The 26,909-nt window shown below is 36.0% G+C and overlaps 1 protein-coding gene across 6 annotated transcripts in view; it reads left to right on the top strand.

Moving 5' to 3' along the window:
* The window catches only part of MAGI2 (membrane associated guanylate kinase, WW and PDZ domain containing 2), a 1,340,829-nt gene that overhangs the window by 721,022 nt on the left and 592,898 nt on the right, over positions 1-26,909 (top strand). For all 6 annotated transcript variants that reach the window (XM_078442525.2, XM_078442526.2, XM_078442524.2 and 3 more), the window contains exon 3: positions 19,029-19,148. In XM_078442525.2, the coding sequence (XP_078298651.1) occupies positions 19,029-19,148 (120 nt within the window). The remainder of the gene's footprint in view (positions 1-19,028; positions 19,149-26,909) is intronic.

Genomic DNA, 26,909 nt, shown 5'->3' with positions numbered 1-26,909 from the left:
TCTATTTTGAGAGAGAGACAGCACAAGCCAGGGAGGGGGAGAGAGATGGAAACAGAGAATCCCAAGCAGGCTCCACACTATTAGTGCAGTGCCCAATGCGGGGTCACACTCACAAACTCCGAGATCATGACCTGAGCTTAAACCAAGCTTAGGATGCTCAACCGACTGAGCCACCCAGGTGCCCCTAAGACATACAGTTCTGATATTTCAAATGGTCCTTAGTGTCTCATCTAGTCATAGAACAGATGATTATGTGTTTCCTCTCTCTCTCTCTTTTTAGGTTCTGAGCTCTTTGTTGTCTTTGCCTCTACTTAAAAAAAAAAAAGTTTATTTATGGGGTGACTGGGTGGCTCAATTGGTTAAGTAACTGACTCTGGTTTCAGCTCAGGTCATGATCTCACCACTTACAGCGTTCCAGCCCCACATCAGGTTCTGTGCTGATAGTGCAGTGCGGAGGCTGCTTGGGATTCTTCCTCTCTGCCTCGCTGTCTGCCCCTCCCCGACCTGTGTTGTCTCTGTCTCTCTCAAAATAAATAAACTTTAAAACAAAATGTTTATTTATTTATTTTGAGAGAAAGAGAGCATGCATGAACGGGGAGGGGCAGAAAGAGAGGGAGAGAGAGAATCCCAAGCAGGCTCCATGCTGTCCATGCAGAGCCCCATGTGGGGCTCAATCTCATAAACCATGAGATCATGACCTGAGCCGAAATCACGAGCCAGATACTTCACCAACTGAGCCACCCAGGTGCCCCTTTTTGCCTCTACTTTTACACTTCAGATCAGGGCAGTGGTTACCAGACAGCAAGAATATGCACCATATATAAATTACCACTTTAAAAAGGATCCTCATGCTCAAGACATATTTGACCTTAAAAGTACATAAATTTCAACATTACTTTGGTTAAAGTATTTTAGGATCTATCAGTGCCTCCAATCATTAGTTTATCCTAATTAGCACAATAAACATACATATAGAGTGACCATAATATATTCCATTTTTAGGCTGTAAGTTTTCTACTTTGCAAAATTAGACTGCAAAAACAATGTCTTTGTTAATTTAGCATTTTGTGTTTGGGATTTCAGGCATATAGTCTTATAAGAATGCTTACACATGTGCTCATACCTGTGGTAGGTTCCTAAAATAGTGAGGTTGATTATCTGGCTAGCAAAAGTAGTATCTCTCACTCTCTCTCTTTTGTCATTGTTGTGACATTTCACCTATGCAAATGTCAAAAGATAGAAGAACCCTGATTTTTAGTTGACTTTACAATCAGTGTTTCTGAAGTGTTATTAGTAATAATACGTTTATTATTGGGGCATCTGGATAACTCAGTCAGTTGAGCGTCTGACTTCGGCTCAGGTCATGATCTCCCAGTTTGTGAGTTTGAGCCCTGCATCGGGCTCTGTGCTGACAGCTCAGAGCCTGGAGCTGCTTCAGATTCTGTGTTTCCCTCTCTCTCTCTGCCCCTCTCCTGCTCACACTCTGTCTCTCTCAAAGATAAATAAACATTAAGGAAATAATAGTAATAATATGTTTATTATTATTATTAATCAGGAAGTAATCTTTGGCTATACTTTAAAATAAGTCTGTATACTTAGAACGTATTTAATAGAAAGGGAGTTAAAAACAAAGCACATAGAGGATCTATAGTGGACAATCTGAAACACAGGAGTGATGACTATCCAGTGAATCAGGACAATGTAAGCATCGAAGGAATTAACTTAGCAGGGAAAAATTTTTTTTTTGTTTTATTCTTATTTTGTTTCTATTACCCAAGTGAGCCAAATGCAAAGGCAGAAAGTTTAAGTGTGTGTATGTATCTGTATTTATTTTTATAGTTTGTGTTGTTGCCTGGATTATCTGAAAGCAACTTAAAGTGTTCAACAGAGTCTGGAGAGTCTGCATTATCAGTAAAAATACTATTGCTGGATCAAAACTATTTCAGAGCCTCATGGAGGAACTGTTTCCAGGATATGGAATGATTGATTTGAAATAACATGGTGTGAGAGATAGTACTAAGGATCTTAAAAGATGACAGAGTGTTTTTCAAGCTTCATGAAATATGATGAAGGTGCCTTGTCAAGGATTGCTAAAAGCCTACTTGCAAGAACTCCCTAAATCACCACTGAGAATGCATCTGTTTCTTGATTGTTTTCAAGTAGCTGCTTGGCGCATGAGGTGACACTATCTGGGTACAAAGAAACAAAGTGACTATTGTGTGTCTACTGTGCTTGTTAGCCAGACACCGTCCTGTCACCTTAAGCAGAATATTTAGGGCTGAGTAGGATTTAATTTTATTTCAATATACCTTGATTGGTTGTATCTTTCATTATGTTTGAAAAGATTAATAGCCAGCAGCAATCCTTAGTGAAGGGAGGACAAAAACTACCGCTGAATATCATCAGTGACTTGGAATGATAAAGATACATTTTCATTATAACTGCCCATAAAATAAATTTCATAACAAAAACAACTTCCTCTCCGCCTGTGTACTCCCCTGTAGGTACTTCATTTAAGACTCTCTCTCCTTTTACTGTTGACTCAAGATATATTTGCTGGTGAAAATACCTGATCCTGAAAGCCAGTTTTGCCTGGTTTCAGTTCTTTTGGTTCCAGTTTCTTTGCCCCCTCTCATGGAAATGACACATGGGACATTTGCTTTTGGAAACCACTACACCATGAGACTTTGGTCCCCCCTTAGAGCCCCAGATGCTTGTCTATCCACCCCTTGGAATGGAAGTACAGAAGATAGGAACCTAGGTCACTTTTATTATTGCATGAATATATTAAGCCCATGAACATGGGGGCTCATCTGATTACTATTATGCTCATCCTGAGTCACTTTCTTTCATGCAGGCTTTTCATGTAGTAGTATTAATAGTTACATTGTTGACAAAAATCCAAACCCCTAAAGCAACAAATATGGAGACATGGCTTACAGGAAGGAAGGGAAATTAGCCCTTATTAAGGTACCAATTTGCCTAGTACAGGCTGGGCTAAAGCCTTCCAACACCAGGGGTAACCCATCAGCATCACCTATGAGCTTGTTAGAAATGTACAATTATAGGCCATGCCCAGGCCTACTTATCAGAGACTTAATCTTTAAAAAAAATTAATGTTTATTTTATTTTTGAGAGAGAGAGAGCAAGAGAGAGGGAGGGAGGGACAAAAAGGGAGGGAGAGGCAAAAAGGGAGGGAGATGCAGAATCCAAAGCAGGCTCCAGGCTCTGAGCTGTCAGCACAGAGATCAAGACAGACCACGAGATCATGACCTGATCCCAAGTCGGATGCTTAACCTACTGAGCCACCCAGGCACCCCCAGACTTCATCTTAATGAGACATGAGGAGACTCTTGTGCACATCAGCATGTGGCAAGTGTTGGGATAAAACATTTAAAATATTCTCTAATTTAATCCTCAGGGCATTTTCACATGTTTGGCATTATTCCCATTTTACAAATGAGGACTATTAGAGTTAGGGAAGTTAAATAATTTATACCAGTCCAGAGGCTAACCCCTTCCTTGTATACCACCGTCCCCATCTGTATGACTTTATGACGGTAACAAGAGTAACGACTATGCCAAAACACATGACTTTATTACCCTAGGGATAATTTGATGCCTGGGTTGCTACCAACTGCTGGGAAAAAAAAAATTGTCAGTTACTCTCAGAGTCAGGTGTAGTTTCAAAGAAAGTAGTTTCTTTATTTTTAATCATATTTCTATTTTGAACTAGATGGTATTAACTTCTTTAATATGCATTCCACAAAATTCATTAGATTTCTATCTGAAGGACTTTCAGTTGCTATCTTTATAAACCAAATTCAGCCTCAGACAATGAAATTTTGCCATGATAGATGTTCACAAAAGGTGCCACTGAATCCAAAAGCAATTCCAAAAGCAGAATAATTTAAGAAAAAAAAATTACTTGAGTAATACATTGGAATTAGTGCATAGTCTCCTAAGATGTAAATACTCATGTTTACGTTCAAGCTTTGACAGTTTTGCTAAAAATATCTTATAAAAATACATTTGAAAAAATCTTATTGCTTTTTGGTTACAACTCATACACTCCCAGGAAAGAGGACCAAGCGTGGAACAGTAGAGAATAATGTTTCTTTCAACAAGCCACTATAAGAAATAAGTGCCCCTGCCAGACAGACACAATGTTTAACAAGGCACTCAAAATCAACAAGTGGCAACGAGTCGGAATGTTCCAGCTAAAGGAAATTAATCACCACATTGGGGTTAACCTGACAGTGTTTTATGTAGGAAGTCAAAATGTGTAAGAGTATGAGCTTGCAGAACTCTTAAAGTCTTGGGTCTGATCACCCAGGGTAAAAGTTGTGTAAATCTGCAATGTATCGAATTTCTATAGCAAAATATCTTAGACTGACATTAGTAGACCTAAAATTATATAGCAGATGGAAGAGGCAGGCATCAAAATTCCTGGAATCAAAACAAATTTACCTTTCTTCCTAAATTTTCACAGTAGATAACAATCAACTGAAAGTCAATGAAAGCATTCAGCTTTCTAATGATAAACCAAATTACTGATTATATCCAGAGATCCACAACCCTGTGGACATTAAAATTACCTGGGAAGCAGCCACTGGCTGCCTACCCTAAAATTCTGATTTAATCTATCCCAGGTGGAGCCACTGATTTTCAGATCTCCCCAGGTGATTCTAATGCATAGCCAGAATTAAGAGCTCCCTTCTTAGATGAAGCTGAAATAAGTAAAAGACTAATGAAAAGTGTCTGATAGGATATTGAAAGAAAATCCTGGTAATTGGCCATATTTCAGGTTATAGCTGTTGTGTCTTTGGAAGTAATAACAAAAAGACATAGAAAATAAACATTAAAAAGAGGGGATCACCTGGGTGGCTCAGTCGTTTGGGTGACTGACTCTTGATTTCTGCTCAGGTCATGATCTCATTAATAAACTTTTCATATCTTGAATCTTTAGTTGTTTTACTTCTTTCATGGTTCATCTGCATAATTTGTGTCTTCTTTTCTTTTTTGAGATCAGCCTGGGTACCTGGCTAGATGTTTATCAATTTTATTGATTTTCTCAAAGAACCAGCTGTTGGTTTTATTGTTTCTATATTGATTTCTGTTCATTTTATTGACTTCTACTCTGATCTTTATTATTGCCCTTCTTCTTACTTTGGGTTTAATTTACTGTTGGAGGAAATCGTCAAAAAGATGTGACCACTGGTTGACCTGGGAGCAGAATCCAGGCAATCAGAGGCTCCTCACCCCTCCCTTGTCCTTGAAATGTGCCTTCTGCCCAGGGTTCCCACAGGGGGAGCTATTTTCAAGGAGCAGCCTTTGAGAGAGCAAAGTGTTGTTGAGACCATTGGATGGTATATGTAACTGAACCTGTTTAAGGCTTCTATATAAATTTTTAATATTCTAGCAGGCAGGCACAGAGATCCACTTGTTTCGTGGCCAGCCTCCTTTGTAAGGTCCCTCGCTTATTAAACCTGCCACCTATGAATCTGGAGTGACCTGACTGTTTCTTCCATCTCTCCTTGACCTCTGTGAACAGGGGTCAGTTTTCAAACCAACATTTGCTCTTCTTTTTTCTAGTGCCTGAGATCATTGATTTGGGACCTTTCTTATTTTCTAATAATAGATATTTTGGATTATAACTTTCTAATTCTTTTTTTTTTTTTTAATGTTTATTTATTTTTGAGACAGAGAGAGACAGAGCATGAGCGGGGGAGGGTCAGAGAGAGGGAGACACAGAATCCGAAACGGGCTCCAGGCTGTCAGCACAGAGCCCGACGCGGGGCTCGAACTCACGGACCGCGAGATCGTGGCCTGAGCCGAAGTCGGACGCTTAGCCGACTGAGCCACCCAGGCGCCCCATAACTTTCTAATTCTTGATTTGGTACCATCCCACAAATTTTGGGACATTATGTTTTCATTTTTACTTAGTTCAAAATAATTTCTAATTACTTTTTAAAATTTCTTCCTTGATCTATGGGCTATTTGGAAGCATGTTTTTTAGTGCCAAATATTTAGGGCTTTTCTAGATGTTTTTCTGTTATTGGTTACTAATTCAATTTTACTGTGATCAGAAAACATCGTTTTTGTGATTTGAACCATATTAAAATATTGAAACTTGTTATATGGCCTAGATATGGTCTATCATGGTAAATTTTCCATATGCATGTAAAAAATATGTGTATTATGCTGCTGTAGGTGAAGTATTCTATAAATGCCAGTTAGACTAAACTTGTAGCTAGTGTTGTTCAGATCTGTATCTTTTCCTGTGTACTTGTTCTATCAGTTATTGAAGAAGGGTGTTAAAATCTCTGAGGATAATTGTGGAATTGTCAATTTCTCTTTGTGGTTTTATGTTTCTGCATCATAAATTTTGAATCTCTGTGATGGATGTATAAACATTTAGGATTTTTTTTCTTCTTAATGAATCAATCCTTTTATTATCATGAAATGACCCCCGTTATTGCTGTTAATAGTAGCTGTTAATAATAGCTCTGAAATCTACTTTTTCTGATGTTATTATAGCATGCCAGCTTTCATTTAATTACCGCTTGGCGTATTTTTTTCAAACCTTTCACTTTTTGTTGTTTTTCTGTTTAAAATCTGTTTTCATAGGCAGCATATAGTCAGGACTTGCTCTTTAATCTAAACTGATGATCTCTTTCAGTTGTGTATGTGTTTTTTCACAGGTTGCTTTGGGATTTAATTTATACATCTTTAACTTTCTATGTCAACCATCAAGTGATAGGCCACTTCACATAAACTATATTCCCACCCACAGTCTTTGTACTAATTCACTGTATATTATAAACCCCACTATGTTTTGTTACTATTTTTTGCTTTAATCATCTCTTTTAAGGATATTAAAATATATTTTATATTTGTCATTTTCAGTGCTATTTTGAAGTAATTTTTATACTGGTGGCTGCAGTTGTCTGTATCTTGATAACGTGAAGCCTCCTTAATGATGGATTTTCTTTTTCATTTTTCATCTTTCTGGAAGCCAGTGTAGGCACCAAATAAATATTCATTGAAGTTCTTGTAATGTGACTTGTAAAAAGGGACATATACTATGAATAAGTAAAACTTTATCCAATTTCTTATATTTTGTAATTTCTCTAGTTTGAGGGAATTACTACTTTTTCTTCTGCTCAGAATTCTATTACATTTCTTTTAAAATGTTTGTAGCTTTTCAATTTTACAAATTTGGGCTTTTCTTTCCAAAGATATCTCTCCTTTTGCTCCTCAGCTACTTTCCCATCATTCTGAATTATCTTCCTGGATATCCTTATTTACCCTAACTCAGCAACAGTTTAGAGAATGCCTTACTTCTCCCTTCTTCTCCAAAGGATATCTGACTCCTGATTTCCTTATGCTCTTCTGGCAGAACACTTATCTGAATGTCCTCTGAATGATGGCCTCCCATCCACCATCCGTGAAGCATATTCCCCACCACTTCGACCTGCCACCCCCATCCATGTCTCACAACAAAATCTATTTAGAACATTTCATAGGGGAGAAGGGAGCACCCTGTTACTTAGGAACCTGGCTTCTGCAGTCACACTGACTGGGTTTGAATCCTGACTTGGCCACTTAGCAATCCTGTGACTTGGGCAAGTTACTCAAGCTGTAAAATGGGTAGAATGCTATTCACCTTATAGAGTTGTTAAGAGAAGTAAAAGAGCTAATGCATGCAAAATGCAGAGAAAAGTGCCTCACCCAAGGTTAGGACTCAATAATTATTCGTACTTACTGATGTTATTTACACAAATAAACTTCTCATACAATTCCTTACTTTGCTATATTTATCAGGCACACCTGTTTTCTTTTTTCTATTAGATACTACTCATTCTTAAACATTTCATATGTATGTGGGCAAATGATACGTTTGTATAAAATAGAAGTTTTCAAAAATGTATTATTGAATATATTAAAAATTAGCAGACTGTTTCATCTAGAGAAAGCCCTCTAGCTAAGTTATTTTCAATATTGTACTGTAATGCAGTGCAGAATCAAATACTTGAATTGCCTAACCCAAGATAATTCCCTTTTTCTTTGTCTTATTTTCATATATTATGCTAGTTTTTTGGCCCTAAATTTAAAGCTTATATGCATGTGTATATTTTTTATATACAACTTTATCATGTAAATGCTAATCTTTATACCAGATAATAATAATTTTCTTTTCAAATGTAGAATGTGAATGTGACTATCACTTTCTCCTATAAATAATATGATAATAAGATTTTTGTCTTCCCTCCAAGATAATTTGATGTGCATATTCTTGAGAACCTCAACAAATAGATTTGATCACTCAAATATGTGATTTGTGCCATATAATCTGAAAAGCATTTTCATGTTTTGAAATCCCCGAATAGTTAACTGCCTTCTTACCTTCTTCTGGATCTTCTGGTACTCTGTAGGCTCTGTATTCTGTCATCTACCTTGGGCATTTCAGAATATAGAATGCCGTAGAGACATATGGTGATAGTAAAAGTTAATGTCATTGCAAGATTCTAATAGAGATAAAATGATAAAGTTATGATCCACTAAACCCTCTGTGCAGTGAAGGTCAAAGAACAGAGTGTTTCTGCATTGCTCAGAGAGCTGGCGGTATCTATGCAGTTTAGTCCTGGCCCAAATTAATTTTACATGAGGAGAGTATAAAAGCTTCAAACTAAATATATATTGTTTCTATAAAAAGTCACTGATCTTTCTTTTCTTTTAGCTTGGCATGTAATCTCGAGACATTATCTATTAAGTAGTAAAATAGGGAATCAAAACCTCTTTATTAATCCTATAGAATGCCCGATATAGAACATATCTAAATTAAGTATTGAAGAATTAAAATCAGAAGTTCAAACTGAATTAATTGGTAACAAAAGGGGCATTCATCTTCTTCCACACTGTTAAAAATTTCAGGAAATTAATAATCAACTCAAGAATCTTGAGATTATGGTTTGTTACTGTATTTTACAAGTGAGAGTCCTGTGTCCCTTTATCCTGTTCCTTTAGATATTGTGAGAATGGATCAAAAAGCAAGAAGTTAACTGTTTAGGAATCTGATTTTACTTGGGTGAGTCATTTTATCTTGTTGTGTCTTTACATCCAAGAGCAGTGGATTATTCTGGACCATGAATGCAAGTGAGGTAAAGGCAAAACTTTGATGGGGAAAGTAATTGTGCAACTGAGTTTTCTCAACAAGGCACCAGGTGGAGAAGATGGGCTTTGATGTGAAGGAATGGATAGGATTCAGGTTGTGATTTCTTTGCTGCTGAAAGAGTGATAAATCAAATGCTGTGCAGTTAGGAAATCATTCACTTTGCCCTAGCTTTTCCTCAGTGGGTAGATGCTTGTGTACCAGCAGTCAGTGATGCCTTGGTACTGCCAATAATTAGGTAGGATCATTTAGTGGAGGAGCCTTAAAAGTCAAAATGTATATGCATGCATCAGCTTCAGAAGCAATCACCCAAACATTGCTTACCTTTCTTAAATATACATATTTTATTTGAGTATAGTTGACACACAATGTTACATACAAATTGCCTATCTCTCTTTCTTAGCATCATGGGTTTTTCAGTTCAAGTGATAAGGACAGTAAGATAAACTTTGAGTTTTGAAAGACACTTCTCACCTTCACCCCTTGTTTTCTCTAGTGTTTACACCAGAGACGTAATTATATAAGTGAAATCATGGAATTGATGAAAGGATATGCTTTTCTAAATAATTTGTTCCCACAGAGAGATTTATGGGCACTAATTCCACAGTTCATGCCCATTCCCTGATTTAGTCTGATTAGTATAGTTGTAGACAAGCTGTAATTTAACATTTAGTGAATCAGATACCTTGGCATGGAGAAATAAGAAGATGCTACTTTGTCTTGTTTGTTAGAGATCCACAAATTTTTCATATTTGTCCCCTTTTTTTCACTACCATAGTATTTTCTTAATCCAAGAAGTCGTCTGCATCATATACTTTTTTTTCTTGCCACATTGTTGTTTATCGCTCCTGGTGAGCTACATTCAAACCTCCAATGTCTTTCAGAATTTAAGCCATATTGTTGTATATGTAGAACCAAGATCGTTTATGTTACTTCCAATAATCATGAAAGTTATTTATGAGCAAACATAAGTGGGGATTTGTCCATTGTCTTCCAAATTCAATTAACTTCAAAGAGAACTATGGAAAAGCAATGTTCAGTAGCGGTGATATACCTATATACCAACAAATGAAGAATGGCTTGTTTCCTCTGAACCCAGGACATGGCTATCCATTACTCTAGGGTGAATTCTAAGGTCTCAAACTACATACTTTATGACCTGTTGTAGTTAAATTAATAATGAGATATCATATTGCTTTTAGTTTGGGTTTCTAGAGATCTGAGTGAGTTTAGAGCAGTGAGTGGTTCTCTAATCATTGTCCCTAGACTAGCAGTATCAACAGCACCTGGAAACTTGTTAGAAATTTAAATTCTCAGGCACCACCTAATATTTACTGAATCAGAAACTCTGAGTGTGACACCCCTCAATCTGTGTTTAACAAGTTCTGCATGTGATTCTGATGTATCATACATTTCAGGAGCCATTTGTTTGGGTATGATACTGCCTCAATCCAAACTGTTAAGATGTAAAACAGTAATTGGTGCTGTATGAGACATTAGTCTGAACTTTTATATCCAGATATATTCGAGGAGAGCTTTCTTCTTCAAAAACTTCTGTCTGAAAAATGAATAACATTATTAACTATGCAAATGCAACTTTAAACAATAGTTGACAGCTTGCTACTTTAGAGGATAAGAGAGTTTTGAAATAATTATTAAGGTTTAGAGTAATACACTGTTAAGTTGAATACTGATACATTTCACATGAAACTGTCAAATATTTAATATTTTATAAAACATGTGGAGTGTTTTATTGAGGCACTAAGTAGTTCTTATACCTAATAGGTGATTAATTGAACCAAATTGCAGACTTTGCTTTTTGACCTTAACCCAACCCACCCCATCAGCTGACAAGAAATCTATAAAGCTCACATTGTTTTATAATCTATACCACATAGGGCTCAGTGACCCAAACTAAATGATTTTCCTTGCTAACTTAACTCTATGTCTGTATGAAATCATACTTCTGGATTTTATATGATTGAAAATGAGTGCAATAAAACCTAAGATCTAAGCAGATTATGTAAAAATTGATTAGGGGCATTGGCCAAGGAATCTCCTGAATGTTTTTATTGGAAGCACACACACAAATCTGGTGATGGTGTTCCCACTTGCTAATGAGTAACTGACAAACTAAAGCAGTGTCTTCAGAAATCTTAAAGAGTAAGTTAATTAAAGGTCGAATCTAGAGGAAGTCACTGTAGCTGTCAAGATTTATTTCCTTCAGCTTGCAGTTGAGAAACACGAGGAGTGAAGAGAGAATATATTCAGAAACATGCATAAGAAAATAATTTAGTTCTCAGATTCTCACACAGTGACCCATCTGCTTAGAACACAGTGACTATTAATGATTGATTCCAAATCCATTTCTATAGCAAATGTGTATAGGGTGCCTATAGTGTAATGGACACTGTAGAACATTTTGCACATCAAAATAGATTACAATAGATAACTGCATTGACCATCATAATACCTTTCTGTAATCCAGTGACTGCTTTTTTAAGCATTTTGCTAAAATCAGAACATATCAGAAGGCTGAGGCAAAATGTGCTTCAGAATTATATTTACCACAAACATCATGCTCTTTCCTTCCTAAGGCAAAAGGAGCAATGTTCCTTCATTTACGAACTAGAATAATAATAATAACAACAATAAAATCCATTTTGGCACCCCCAGTTGCCATGGTAACAAAATGACAAGCGACCTTGATATGCTTTCACTAGGTATCGATAATAAGCTAACCATTTGGGAGCATTCATTCTCTTTAGACATGTCTTTTGAGCAGAAATACTATATGCTTTTATTAATTTACGAAGAAGGTGTTATTCATACAGTACTTAATTTGGCAATTATTCAATACGTTGTTTTTTTTTAAGAAATGAAGCATCAGAGATAAAGCAAAGACTCAATTTAGTAGCATTTCCTCCGTTTCCTTTCTATTTATTTTCCCTTTGGAGGAGTGGTCCGGGAGACAAAGAATGAAATCTATAAGCCATAATCTGGATAATAAAATTTCTTTTGGACTTATCTAAACACCACTTAGGAAAGTTCCAACCAAATATAGAAGAGCATTAAAAGAAGAGGAGCTTCAGCTTTTAGCTATATGATTAATCCCCTGTATTTCCTCTTTTATTCTACTAGCTTCCACTCTATTCCTAACACAGGGGGATAACTTTCTATTACTGGTGAGTCTTGCTTCACTGTCACTTCTCATAATCCTTTGGGATGGTAACTGAGTTGGGAAAGTAACTATACTTATTTCAGCATAAAAGTGTTTTGCTGTTTTGTAATTAGCTAATGTAGGTAATGCTGCTATAGACATCAGGTTGCATGCATTCCTTTGAATCAGCATTTTTGTATTCTTTGGGTAAATAACCTAGCAGTGCAATTGTTGAATCATAGGGTAGTTCTATTTTTAACTTTCTGAAGAACCTCCATATTGTTTCCCAGAGTGGCTGCACAAATTTGCATTCCCATCAACAGTATACAAGGGTCCCTTTTACCCCACATCCTCACCAAAACCTGTTGTGTCTTGTGTTTTTCATTTTAGCCACTCTGACATGTGTGAGATGTTATCTCACTTGTGGTTTGACTTGTATTTCCCTGATGATGAGTGATGTCGAGCATCTTTTCATGTGTCTGTTGACCATATATATGTCGGGGTACCTGGCTGGCTCAGTCGGAAGAGCATGTGACTCTTAATCCTGTGGTTGTAAGTTTGAACCCCACATTGATTGTAGAGATTTCTTACAAATAAATATATAAATAAACTTCAATGATATTTTAATCCAAGACCACAAACCTAAATTATTAAAACCAAAATAGAATGTAAATGTTCTGAATTCCAACTTTGAAAACATTTCTGCTATACCATGCTTACACTTCCCTCTTTTAAAAATTTGGGGTGATATATATGTCTCTGTGTGTGTACATACGCTAGTCATCAGAGCCTATCATGCACTGTCCTATTTATCAATCCTGTGAGAATAACCTTGAAAGTTCAAAAATACCTGTATTGGGCACCAATGTGTAAGCCAGTTGACCTAAGCTAAAACAAGCAATATGTGAAATAAGTAAAATTTCTCTTTAGGAATTTAGTGATTCTTTCCAAAATATAAGTAGGTTCTTGCTGGCTCCCAGAGATCTTTCGCCAAGCCAGCATTCGCCCCTGGGAAGCCTGCAGCCCTCAACTGTTGTAGATCTCTATTTCCCCTCAGATCCTTGTGGTCTCTCTCTCTCTCTGTCTCTCTCTCTCTCTCTCACACTCTCTCTCTCTCTCTCTCTCTCTCTCTCTTTCTCTTCTCTTCAAGCTTTTGCTCCATTTGTGTAAATTAACAGTTAAAAATCTAAGTAATTGACCCGCTAATAATCCATAGGTGAAAATGATTTATGGTCATTTATTAGAATTTAATTATTTATAGCATATTATATAACTTACTTTTTAATTATTTTTTGTTGTTGTTGTTGTTGTTTACTCTCTGTCTCTCTTTGGTAGAATATAAGTTCCACAAAAGAAAGGGTCCTACTTTGTGTTATTCAAAAATATATCCTAAGTATCTTGAATAGTACTTGGCATATAGTAAGTGCTCAATTAATATTTGTGGCAAGAATTCATGTGGAAAAAAAATCCATGGTGTCATCTCTGCTCTTCCAAACAACAATACTTAATATAAATAATTTTTTTGAGTGCTTCACATGTTCCAGACATTGTCTTGATTTGAAGAATCCTTGATTGTTTTTCATTTCTTGGTTTCAAATGTCTTGATTTCAAATCAACCAAAATGCTACTGGTATTAACCATATTTTATAGATAGGAAAACTAGAGTTATACGTTACTCAAGGTAATACTGATAGCAAATGGCAGAGCTCCACCAAACCCAGGCAGTTTCATTGCCTGGCTCACATTCACATCTACTATAGCTTATGTTTTAAAGATAGTTTCTGTTTGGCCTAAACCAAAGAGTAATGCTAATGGTGGAAATTTTGGGGTACCCAGAAAGGAGAATGCCACATGACAAGCTCAAAGGAAGATATTTCTTAAGAGGAAACTTCTCAAATTATTCTCCTCACATGTTCCATAAAGGAAAGTCCATCCTGAGACTCTACAACCTGGCATGCCAGAATCGCCTTTTATTGTCAATAATAGAATCTTAGATTTTTCTGACTTTTTAAACTTTCAGTATTTTCCTCTCCTTATGTTTTCAACCAAATCTCTTGACTAGAGGTCAGCCTCGTGCTTTCCCAGGGTAATTGGGGAGTGCAATGATAAACTAAGAGGGGGAGGCAGTCACAACAGTGACATAGCCAGTACCAGGTCCAGGAGGGCAATTTTAGAACAGAGATAGTACAGAAGGGAAGGACAACATTGTGGAGGTACAGGGCACAGAATTTGCCAAATATTTGGAGATGGGATAAACAAGTGAGGGACAGACACCCCAATTGTGACTCTGAGAGAAAGGTTCAAAGCATGTATGGCTAGAATAATAGTGGTGACATTAACAGAAGAACAGGGTGGAGAAAATATGTTTTCATTATGAAATTTTCCTGAAATGCTGAGTCCGATTTGCCACCTTTAGGATAGAATAAAGTATTTTTCAGACATGAAAAGAAAATGTAGCTTCTGTGAAAGCTTTTGACAGAAAGCTTCTGGCAGATGTGCTCTGCCAAAACGAGGGAATAGACTACAAAAAAGACATGGGATCTGGGAAAAGAGCAGTATGACACAGGGAAGAGGCAAAGTGAATCCCTGGGATGATGGCAAAGATGATCCCAGGATGACAGCTGTGTCATGGGACAGCAGGTCTGGATTGGAGCAGGTTAGAGGCTCCAGGAGCAATTTCTTCAATAGGATAAACCTGATGAAATATTAAGTATACTTGTATATGTTAAAAGTTGATTTATCCAACAAGGAAGGTGTTAATTAATTGAATTCTCCATTAATATAAGGGAAATTGGAAATGGAAACACTAAATCTAGAGTAAACAAAAGTTATGCAAGAAAGGAAAATTAGTCTACTACCACATCACAAGGTTCAGGTGGAAATAGATTTATATAGTGTTGTCATTGTAAACATTAAGTAGTCATCTAAACACAAGTTTGTGGTATTGGGAGAATGGGAGGAGAGAGGGAGGAAGTGAGGTGTAGGCAACATGGGCAAGAAACAGCTAACTCCTCATTCGCTTTACCAAGAAATCAGGAAATAATAGCTAAAGTAAAACACATGCACAAAGATTCAAGGGAGGGGGCACATGGGTGGCTCAGTCATTTAAGTGTCTGATTTCAGCTCAGGTCATGATCTCACTGTTGGTGACTTCGGGCCCCGCATTGGGTTCTGTGCTGACATCTCAGAGCCTGGAGCCTGCTTCAGATTTTGTGTCTCTTTCTCTCTCTACCCCTCTCCTGCTCATACTCTGTCTCTCTTTCTCAAAAATAAATAAATATTAGAAAGAAAAAAAGAAAGAAGGACATCATAAATAAATTATTTAAATGGATGGAGGTAAAAACAAAAGAATCAGCTAAAAATGTTGAGTCTTTGCCTCTGGATGAAGGGAAGGTTTTGGGGAGTGGTGATGACAGTCTGCTTTTACTCAAATACTGAGCTCTGTAGAATGGTTGACTTCAAAATATCTGCATATGTAACTCTGATTTTAAAAAAGAAAAAAAAAAAAACTAACCTGCAAGAAAGCAGAAGAGAAAGGATTCATTTTAACAAGATAGATGGATGATTCCAATTAAGGGTGAAGAGAATGCAGATAACGAAAGTACAAATTAAGAAACTTTGAGAAGGGGGTTCTGGGTGGCTTGGTTGGTTAATCTAGAATCTTGATTTCAGCTCAAGTCCTGATGTCACATTTTGTGAGTTTGAGCCCCTCGTCGTGCTTTGCACTGACAGTGCAGAGCCTGCTTGGGATTCTCTCTCACTCTCTCTCTCTGCCCCTCCTCAACTCATTCTTGCTCTCTCTCTTTCTCTCTCTCTCTCAAAATAAATAAACTTGGAGTGCCTGGGTGGCTCAGTCGGTTAAGCATCTGACTTCAACTCAGGTCATGATCTCCCGGTTTGTGCGTACAAGCCCCGCATTGAGCTCTGTGCTAACAGCTCAGAGCCTGGAGCCTGTTTCGGATTCTGTGTCTCCCTTTCTCTCTGCCCCTCCCTGTTGGCACTTTGTCTTTCTCTGAAATAAATAAACATTTAAAATGAATGAATAAACAAACAAACAAACAAACAAACAAACTTAAAAAATAAGATGAGCTTTGGGGAATTTGATTTCAGATTATCTCTTTCTTTACCACAAAGAGAATGCACTAATGTCTTCTGTTGAAAGTGACAGCTGTTGAGTATTAGAAAATGGTCTGATTGTGACAGAGAAGGAAGACATATAAAAGGATTGCCAATCATCAGTTGAATCAAACTGATATTAGGTAACCTGAATTTGTAGGGTGCTTTCTCAGTGGATGAATGTCCACTGTTTTCTGGAGCAACTAACAGTCTATGAATGAAATAGCCAATATTAAACTTGGGAGCTTATTAGGAGTGGGGAAATGGTGAAGGTGAGCTAAAGGAAAGATGGGATTCTAGGTTGTTTAGAATTTAGAGTCTTTAGAATTTAGAGAGGGAATTGAAGCGATATTTGGTGAACATGAGGGAAATTAAAAGAGAACAAGAGCCTGGGGGTTATAATTATAAAAATGAAGAGGATGAGAAAAGAAGACATGAGATGAATGTCAAAGATGGGAATTGTAGCATTTGGAATTATAGTATAGAACTTCTTCAAGCCACAGTGAGGTAGGTGAGCCCCCCATCCAAATAGCTTTAAGCAGGTCAGTAGCAACAGGCGACACTGATGTAGCCATTAGGAGTCTGTATCCCCAAGGCAAGAGTTCAGTCACATTGTCCTGAGGTGCAGTATAGAGATGGAAAACCTACCCAGTGAACCAGAGTACTGATGGTCCTTCCAAAAGATCACAACCACAAACATGTCCACTAGAGTTTGGTGTAGTCAAGTAATTCCAGTCCAGAAGCAAACTTAGGGACTGGCCTCAAGCATGTGGTCCTGTGCTCATATTGTGTTAGGAATGCATTACCGCACTGCAAGCACTTAATTAATCAAAGCATGTAGCTTCTGAAGTATGCAGATAAATTAGTAAGGAAAATGGAATCTTTGTTATGCTATTTTTCTTAATGATTAGAGTGTGTTCTAAATAAACAGAAAACAAATTGATTGCCAAAAACTATGTTAATGTGCTTTTAATTCACAAGGGTTAAGCATGTAAAAGTCAGGATATTGAAAATTAAGGTTTTCATAGAAACATTAATTTGACAACACTGTGCATATTAGGTGTGGGAGGTTTATATTGTATAGCATAAAAGCAGTAGGAAATATTGCAAAATATGGCTCAGTTAAACAAATGAAGTAACAAATTTAGGGGAAAGTCATTAAATGTGATTATGGAAAAAAATTGTTTTGCAGCCTCCAAAGAAGGGTTCTAAAAATTAATTTTAGAAAATAATGCTTTCAAATCTCTTCAAAAAAAGTTTTCAATGAAAATTATTCATTTTTATACAAAATCAATTTCACTAGCACATTGTATATTCTGGCATGAGTTTATGCCTTTCATCTGCAGTTCAAATCTGATCCTAACAGACCAAAAGGAGAACCAATTGGCTATTTTCATGGTCTAGTTGATAAAGATTTCATAGACTGAAAATTAAATTTAAGGGTTTAAAATACTTTTTTTAGTATATGGAGAATATGGAGGAAATTTTGAATGTGAACAATCCTGCCAATGTATTAATACTTGCTTATATATATATGCCCTTTGTATATTTCTATAAACTATTTGCCTGTATGCATTATGGAAATCCAATCTGACCACACAAAATGTTTTATTAGGTGGCATAGAAAAAGAAGAGAATTTAGGGCATGTTCAGAGAGGGAAGTGCACCAGAAAACACACCCACAACCTTTAATATGTCTCTATTTTGATTCCTGCCTTATGAACTGGACAGCAGATCTGGAAGCCTGACTTCTCTAGCACAGTTGCACTGAGCCACAGGTTGATATTTCTGTCACCTTGGCCACAGAAGTCCCATTTACCCTGTAGGAAACAAGAGTGGTTGACCCATGAAGCAACCCCTCAGAGCATTTCACTTCCCAGTTCAGTCAGAATTAAAGGCAATAATAAAGGAAAGGGAATGGAAGGGAAGGGAAGGGAAAGAAAGGAAACTATTACTGGAATTATAATACTAACTCAATTATAATTATCACCAATTCCAATTATTATTTAATTAATTTTAAGTAATAGTAAAGATTTTGTATTCCTTTAAATCACATATAAGTTATTTTGGGGGGCCAAGTTAACAAATGAAAACCAAAAGTACCCTTACAAAGGAGCAGATCATGAAAATAGAAAGATGCATTGACATGCTGCTAACATTCCTATTTTCCATTGTATTTTATGTCATAGCAAGGCAATCTACAGAACAATAAAGGTTTATTCATAGAAGTGAGATATGTAAATTCCTGAGCTAGCAGACTTCTGGCCCAATATTCAAACGCCCCTTCAAAAAAGGGCACAATGGTCTGCATTTTCCACTGTAAGAAATGTATGCAATTGCATTCCATGGCAATGAACTCTTTATAAGCTTGATGAAGAAGAATGCTTTGTATATTTACTTTAATCTTTACCCATGCTATTTTCTGTTTCCAAACAAACAGAAGGACAAATGCAGGCTGCCAACTCGCAGGATGTACAAACAAGTGTTATTGAATATTCAGAAGTATGGTGGTATTTCTAAAGTTCAGCAACAAATCACTTAGAGTCTTTCTTTTGTTTTTAATTTTTCCTTATTCAGGCACCACAAGGCCACATAAGGAGGGTGAGGTCCCTGGAGTGGACTATATTTTCATCACCGTTGAAGATTTTATGGAATTGGAGAAAAGTGGTGCTCTCTTAGAAAGTGGGACTTATGAAGGTAAGCACAGCTCGTCTGCTAAATTTATTCCTTGTTGCATCACATTTTTCTCTGTTGCTGAAATGCGTTAGGATGCCAGATTACTGATAAGCTACTGCTTTTGGTTTGAGAGCTTTAATAAGGTAATTTTAGAAATATATTTTCTAAATAAAAAGTTAGGACACATCTAGAATAATTCTACTCTTAAGATGCTGAGAGATATGTATGCCCACTGAAATATACTTGTGATGGCCTCCTGAGACTAAGCTGTGATCTTCCAAATAAATTATCTTCATCTTTAGATAACATCTCAAAGAGCACAGGGCTTGAGTTGCAGTCCTGTCCTTATCTATGTGTGGGTTTTTTTTAGTTCCTTCACTTCACTGGCCTTCACTTGCATCTCATGCAAAATGATGAAGTAGGAAAATATGAGGAAATATGATCTGTGCTTGCTCTCCCAAGCTCTACTGCAATAGAAAAGTCTCCTTGTGTACTCAAGTCAAGCATGAACAATAGATGACACTAAAAGCTTGAATGTAGGAAGTATCTTTCAGTGGAAAGAGCACTGTAACATGAACCAGAATCTGTCTCAGTTCCAAATCTGGCTTTATTACTTATCCACTATAAATACTAAATAACTCTGTTGGTATCTGTGAACCTCAGTAGAATTATCTGTAAAAGGAGAACGGTAGCATTGAAAAGCACAAATAAATAACATGTTGATATGATCACATTTATACATTTAAGTGACATCTACAGGCATATAGTTTATGTCTAATGGAATTATGTATTTCATAGCCATTGTATGTGTGAACTATATTTGTATATATTAGTAAGTTCAAAGATGAATCCAGTTTTACTGTATTAAAAGTAATAGTGATATTAAAAACAAAAGTAATAATATATGCATTGCTGCTTAGTCAATCAAATACTTGAGGTCTCCCATTAGCAAGTAAGTTGGGTTCATTAATAGTTTGACCCTCTACTTCCTCCTTCACTTACTTGTAGGTGCCCAGTGGACTAGAGTTACTTAAGAACTTACTATTTTATATTGTTAGAAATATTAAAATCTCTTCTTTTACTTTGCATTCCTAAGGCAATTTAGGCTGAGACATGTGCCTACATTATGGCTAAGACATTTAGTTGCTTATTGCCACATTTATAGGAAATAGGCAAAAATACCCAGGAAAAGAAAATGGTTTTACACATGAGTATTGTTTTTTGTTCATGTTGTCAAAAATAAGTAATGATGGAGGTTGATTGAAAATATTTTAAATATAAAAGCTGTGTTGCTCATATAAGCTGCTTAAACTATATGAAAAATAACTGTATAAATCATAGAAAGTACTTATATCAAAGAAGTCAGAGTAAATAAACAATAAATTTTGTAGCATATTTTCTTGTGAGTTTTGTGACATTATTTAGTGGCATTCATTAGTTTGTATGTCTGTCAATAATAATGTATTTAATTACCTTATTTAATATTATATATGTAACATACATAAATATAAATATATGTTATAATATAAAAGCAAATATAAATATTATATTTATATAACAAAAAAACCAGCAGCTTAACATGCAGGAGCATCTCAAAAGTAGTATCGTTAACAATATGACCTTTTCTTTTTGTTTTTAGAAATAAAAACTCTGTTAACTGTATAGAAGGTGAAAAAAAAATTAAACCAAATGTTCATGTTAAATCTCCAGTACTCTCAGGATGAAATTTAATAGCAATATTTTAAAATAAAGTAAATTTTAGGTTCCAGTTAAATTTTGAGGAAACTATCCTGAAACCATAACAATATAGCCAAGTTTTATGAGCCAGGGTGGGTTGTCTTGAATCTTTTTCAGACATCTTTTCAGTATTGAAAGTTTAGTTTGCTAAAGTTTGGTGCCAGCTTGTTAATTGCCTCCACATGCATAGAGCTGATCATTGACAAAAAAGACTTTGTATATATGACTTTGTGGAATCAATACCATTGCTTACAAATACACATGGTATACTTGGTTGAAAACAATATTCCTTTTTCAGGTCACATAACCGTCTGGGCAGACACCTAGGTAGCATTCTCAAATCTCGGGATCTTCAGATTTTCTTACAATTACAGCTGAGGAACCAGTAGAATTGACATTCTAATGAAAATCACTATTATTCCTTCAGGACTGATCATAAACTCAAGGCTCAGGGCTACCACTTAGTGTGTTATTTGTCAAGGAAACCTGGGGAATGCCTTTTCTGCTGTCGATGCTTTCAGAATATACAGAATAACAATAATGTGCTCCTTAGCCAGACAAAGAAAAATCTGAGAGCTTTTATATTTGTCAAACTTCCATGACATCAATCTCTCATAAAATTTCTTCAATAAAATCCCAGTTTTTCTATGTTATCTATTCTCCTTTCTACAGTGTTTGGACCATTGCTCCCTTTCCTTCTCCTTGCTAAAACATTTTCATGTCTTCTCAGTACTCTACAGCCTTCAGCCAGACTAGAAAATTCATCTTTGATATCTGTGACTCCACTAAAGAAAGTAAGAAGAAATTGGGTTACTCTTAGTGGCTTTTTTTTTTTTTTTTTTTTTTTGGCGGGAGGTGTACTCTCAGTGTTAAGGTTATAGATCTTTTAGCTATGTTAGGTCTGATTCCAACCCAGAAACAAGAATATCAAGACTGCTAATGCAATTGGAGGTAGGGAGATAGTCTCTGCTTCTTCTTGCTCATAAATACTTACCAACGTGTGCATTTGTTGTCAGGGACTGGGACCCCATTCAATTTTGATTAGCAAAGATCAAGAAAATCCTCTATAAAATGTCTAGCTAAGATGCCCGTCATTGAAGAAACCAGTCTTATAGCGTTCACCCCCACTACTCGGTTTCAGAACAGGAAACATCTACCTGAAAAGTAGTTGTGAGGAAGAATACATTTTTAAAGTATTTCTGATATGTATGCATTTTTGTCTCACTGTCAATAATTCTAGTTTTAATCTTGGTTAAAGATGTAGCTAAAATGAAATTTGTCCTTTGATTAGAAACAAAGTAGACTTTCTTGAATTGCAGATCTGCCTCCTAGAAATTGGCTCAAATTACTCGCCCCAAAAGAGCAATTCTTTTATTTACCAGAGACTGCAAGGAAGGCCTTAATGTGCGTGAGTTACTATCTACGGTTATGCTCCATGATCCTAGACACAGTTTTAGCAGATTCCTTTTCTCCGCAGCACCAACTCCTCACTCTGTCTGAGCACCTCATTTCAGTTTGTTATACAACAGCTGCTGAATGCCCTTGTATGTAAATGGCCCAGAGGATTTGGTTCTGGTGGACCATCAGGTGTTGGTAAACAGCCTCTTTTCCGTGACTTGGATGATCTCATCCTTATCTTTTCATATTGAATCAAGTTTAAAATTAAGTTAATAGAACAAAGCCCAGTGGTGAGCCTGATGTAAAATCAAGTAACGCAACACTATGAATCTTTATGTCAGGACTGAAGATGTAGGCTTCATGTGAAACAGACCACAGAGTTCTTTAGTTAAATACAGATAATTCCTTTGGGATTAAGGTCACATGCAGGTATAAGTGAGACACCAAGAGGTAGGATTAAATGAGTTGATCTGGTAATCTAAAGGGTAAATAATCAAAGTGCCTGGAAGGCAACATGTCTTTGGGAACTGTCCAAAGTGCTGAATTAGCCATGGCTCTAAATCAGCGAATCCTGCCTGACCTACTTCTTCCAGTTGTCTCGAATGTTACATTCATGGTTTCATTGACCAGTCTTACCAGTTGTCTGCCTCAACCTTTGTTCTAAATGGCATTATTAACTAACCCCATGTCTCCTGAGCAGTTCCTGGAATCTCATTTCATTTAACTCATCTACTTAGATCATCAACAGTCATGTTCCAAGCAGCACTTCTGTCATAACATCCACTACCATATTTTGCTGTTGTGCTTTTAAATGGAGCAATGCTATTTTGCTATCTATTGAAGAAGCCACTGATCCTAAACTTCAGTGTTTCCTTTAAATGTACATAAGCTCAATTGTAATATTGCCCCAATTTTTAGGAGGACCAAATCAAGACGAGCAAATTATTTGGGATTCTAACAGAATATAGTGCAAATATGGCACTTACCTTCATCTCAATTTTGTGGTTTCTCCTAATCATGGGCCTTAATATATATGGACTTGAGCCTAATACAAACAGCACACCTATTTTCTTAAACAGTTTTATTACAGGATTTTGAAATTCAATATGTTCACTTCAATATGTACATAAAAGTTTGGTCCTTCTAGGTGTAGCACATAAAATCCTGTAAAAAATATTAAGTACAAATAATTTTGTATAAATGTAACTTAAGCAGTTACATGATGAGAGAAGACATACAATAAATTTTACATAAATCCATTTCATGTCACTAAAATCAGCATCAACTTTTTTGAAAATATCATGGCCTTGATGAATTTATTATTAAAATTTTGAATTGGTGTTTTCAATAAAGAGAGCATTGGATGATAAAGAGATACTGACACTAAAGAAAAATTATTACTGGTACTATAAATAATCTTGAGGAAAACCGTTCTTCTATCAGTCCAAGTTTCTAAATAATATTTCCTGAAGGGCAGATCAGTGCTTAAATTGATGCTAAGGTTGTTGTCATTCCAGGAACCAAAATTAAATAAGAAGTGATTGTTTTTCCCTTTCCCTTGTACTCTGTTACAAGAGAAAATTTTTACCATGCAAATAATAACCTCTATAATAACAGTAGATTCTTGGAGCTTGCACTTAAGGGATCCAGTTGTTATTATATACCCAGATTATAACATGTTTTTATTTTGATACTTGCTCCTTTTTCTTTCTTTTGGCAATATTCCTACTGTTGAAGATTCTAAGCCATACATTTGGGTGTTCATTTGAGGAACACAAAACATTAATACATAAGCTTACTAAATGTTTATTTGAACAATAGAGGAAAACACGTTAGTGAAGTATTATACTTCTTTGGGATCTTATAATGCCAAGTTTTTTTTTTCCCTCTGATTTTTTTCTCTGATTCAGTTTGTATTCAGAGTTATGGACAATGTATGATTTTTGCATTCTGCTATGCTCTTGTGTAAAGCACTAAAACTGGAAGTATTATTGTGCCTTAAAAGGTGACAAAATTTCCTTTTGGTTTGGGACTTTTGTAAACCCAACTTTTTCCAAAATACATAATGAAAATGCCTATTTCCAAGTATTTTTTTCTCCCAAAAGAGACTAGGAGAAACAAACCAAGCAATTAATTAACTAATTTTATACAATCATATAAATTATAACTTAAAGACTAAAGTCAAGGAACATGAAATGGCTTGCTTGCTTTTACCTAAAGTACAATATTAACTAGTTTATTGTTAGCCCTACAAATTTTTGTTCAGATGTAGCTAAAAGGAACAGGCTTTTTGGAGTATGTCATTAAAATTAAGCCAATATTCATGAACATAAGACTCACTTCTTCAGCTCTTTCACAACCAATAATGATGATGATACTAGGTAAAGCCTAGGATTCCAAAACTGTGATATTCAGGGTTTAATTAATTTCCTTCAAGCTCATGTCTATAATTACTATGATTTTCTAACTCTTGTAAACATTCCCTATACATTTTTTGAGAGAGAGAGAATGAGAGAGCAAGCAAAGGAGGGGTGGATAGGGAGAGAGAGACAGAGACAGAGACAGAGATATTCTTAAGCAGGCTCCATGCTTCGCGCATAACCCCATGTGGGGCTTGATCCCATGACCATGAGATCATAACCTGAGCCAAAATCAAGAGTCAGATTCTCAACTGACTGAACCACCCTGGTGCCCCTCCACCTCCCTATAAATTTTTATCTGAAACAAACTGAGAATTCACCTGAAAAAAAGTATAATGCCCTTCATTTAGTGAGAAGAAAAAAATGCATAACTTTAAAGTTTTTACTTACATTTCTTTCCACTGCTTCAACACACAGAACCTATTTATCTTTCCTGATTGGATGAATATTTTTAAACCTTCTGAGTTGTTCTACTTTAAATTTACTCATTTTGTAGGAGGCACTCAAGAGAGTTTTGATCAAATTGATTATAACAGTCTTGTACATGAGAGCATATGTTTCTCTGAAATATTATCAACATAGTGATGATCAATGGCTCTTGCCATGTCTTAGATTATTTCTTTAAATATAATTTCTTGTCAAATTGGCCAACATACAATGTGTAAAGTGTGGTCTTGGTTTTTGGGGTAGATTCCCATGGTTCATTGCTTGCATATAACACCCAGTGCTCATTCCGACAAGTGCCCTCCTCAATGCCCATCACCCATTTCCCCTCTCCCCCATCAATCTTGAGACTGTTCTCTATATTTAAGAGTCTCTTATGATTTGCCTCCCTCCATCTTTCTTTGTTTGTAACTATTTATTTTTCCCCCATCCCTTCCCCCATGGTCTTATGTTAAGTTTATCAAGATCCACATATGACTGAAAACATATGATATCTGTCTTTCTCTGACTGATTAGTCTTAGATTAGACATACAGACCTTCTTAAAGGAGATTTACCTACCTCAGTTATTTTAGGTGGTGCCTGAATGTCCCCTTCCTGCCAATTTTTTTCTTTTCCAGAGTCTTGTGTCATAGACCAATAACTTGAAAACTATAACATAACATCCGTCTCTAAAAAAGTCATTTTTGTATTTCAATTTCAAATCTGAAAAATAAAACTTCCTGGGACATTATTTCCTTATATCTTCTATATTCCTCCTCTGAAGAACAGAAGAGTCTACAATCTCATTGACCATGGATCTGTTCTTTCTCTCAGGGGGAATAGGAATCACCAAAATTAGAAAAAAAAAAAAAAATAGTCCCGTCGTTTTATTGCTAAGTAAGTATTTTATTTCAAAACATTGATATCAATCACCAGCAAAGCTGGTGATTCTTCACAAAGATCTTCACAAAGATCATTTTATGAATTGTTTTTATAGACAACAAATTTCATTCATGCACAAAACAATATCTGAAATTTTGCGGACTCCATTGATCATCCTGCAAAGTATACAGTTATGCTGTATATGCTGACTAACAATTATGAAGTTACAGTTCTAAAAAATACCCTGATGTCTTGCGTTTTAAAAAAGCAATCATGGGGTGCCTGGGTGGCTCAGTCGGTTAAGCGGCTGACTTCGGCTCAGGTCATGATCTCACGGTCCGTGAGTTCGAGCCCCGTGTCGGGCTCTGTGCTGACAGCTCAGAGCCTGGAGCCTGTTTCAGATTCTGTGTCTCCCTCTCACTGACCCTCCCCTGTTCATGCTCTGTCTCTGTCTCAAAAATAAATAAACGTTAAAAAATTAAAAAAAAAAAAAAGCAATCATGTTGCAGAAGATTCACACCATATGAAAGCTCTTCTTTGTTGAAGGCTTGGAAACTCTGGCAATTATAGAAAATCCTTCATAACACTGTATTAAAATTTTATATAGTGAAACAATCTGTCCTTATGTAATAATCAGCTCTCTTAGATCTGTTGTAGGCTGTATATGTTTGTAACAACCAGATAAATTTAGGATAAAGTGGTCAACATATCTTGTTTGCATGAGACTATTTCCATGAAAGTTAATTCTAAAGACTCTACAAATGTGAATTTTAAAGGACCAGTAAAAACCTAAATTGATATTAATTATTAGTTACAATAAAATGGAGAGTTTGACTTATACTGTCTTCAGCCTATTTCTATTAGTTATGCTGGCTTCCTTTCTGTTCTTTGAACAGAACAAACACATTCCTATCCATCTG

This window comes from Panthera onca, chromosome A2 (genome assembly GCF_046562875.1).
Source record: "Panthera onca isolate mPanOnc1 chromosome A2, mPanOnc1 haplotype 2, whole genome shotgun sequence".
In the NCBI taxonomy this organism is placed as follows: Eukaryota; Metazoa; Chordata; class Mammalia; order Carnivora; family Felidae; genus Panthera; species Panthera onca.
This window is presented reverse-complemented; position numbering and strand designations above follow the sequence as displayed.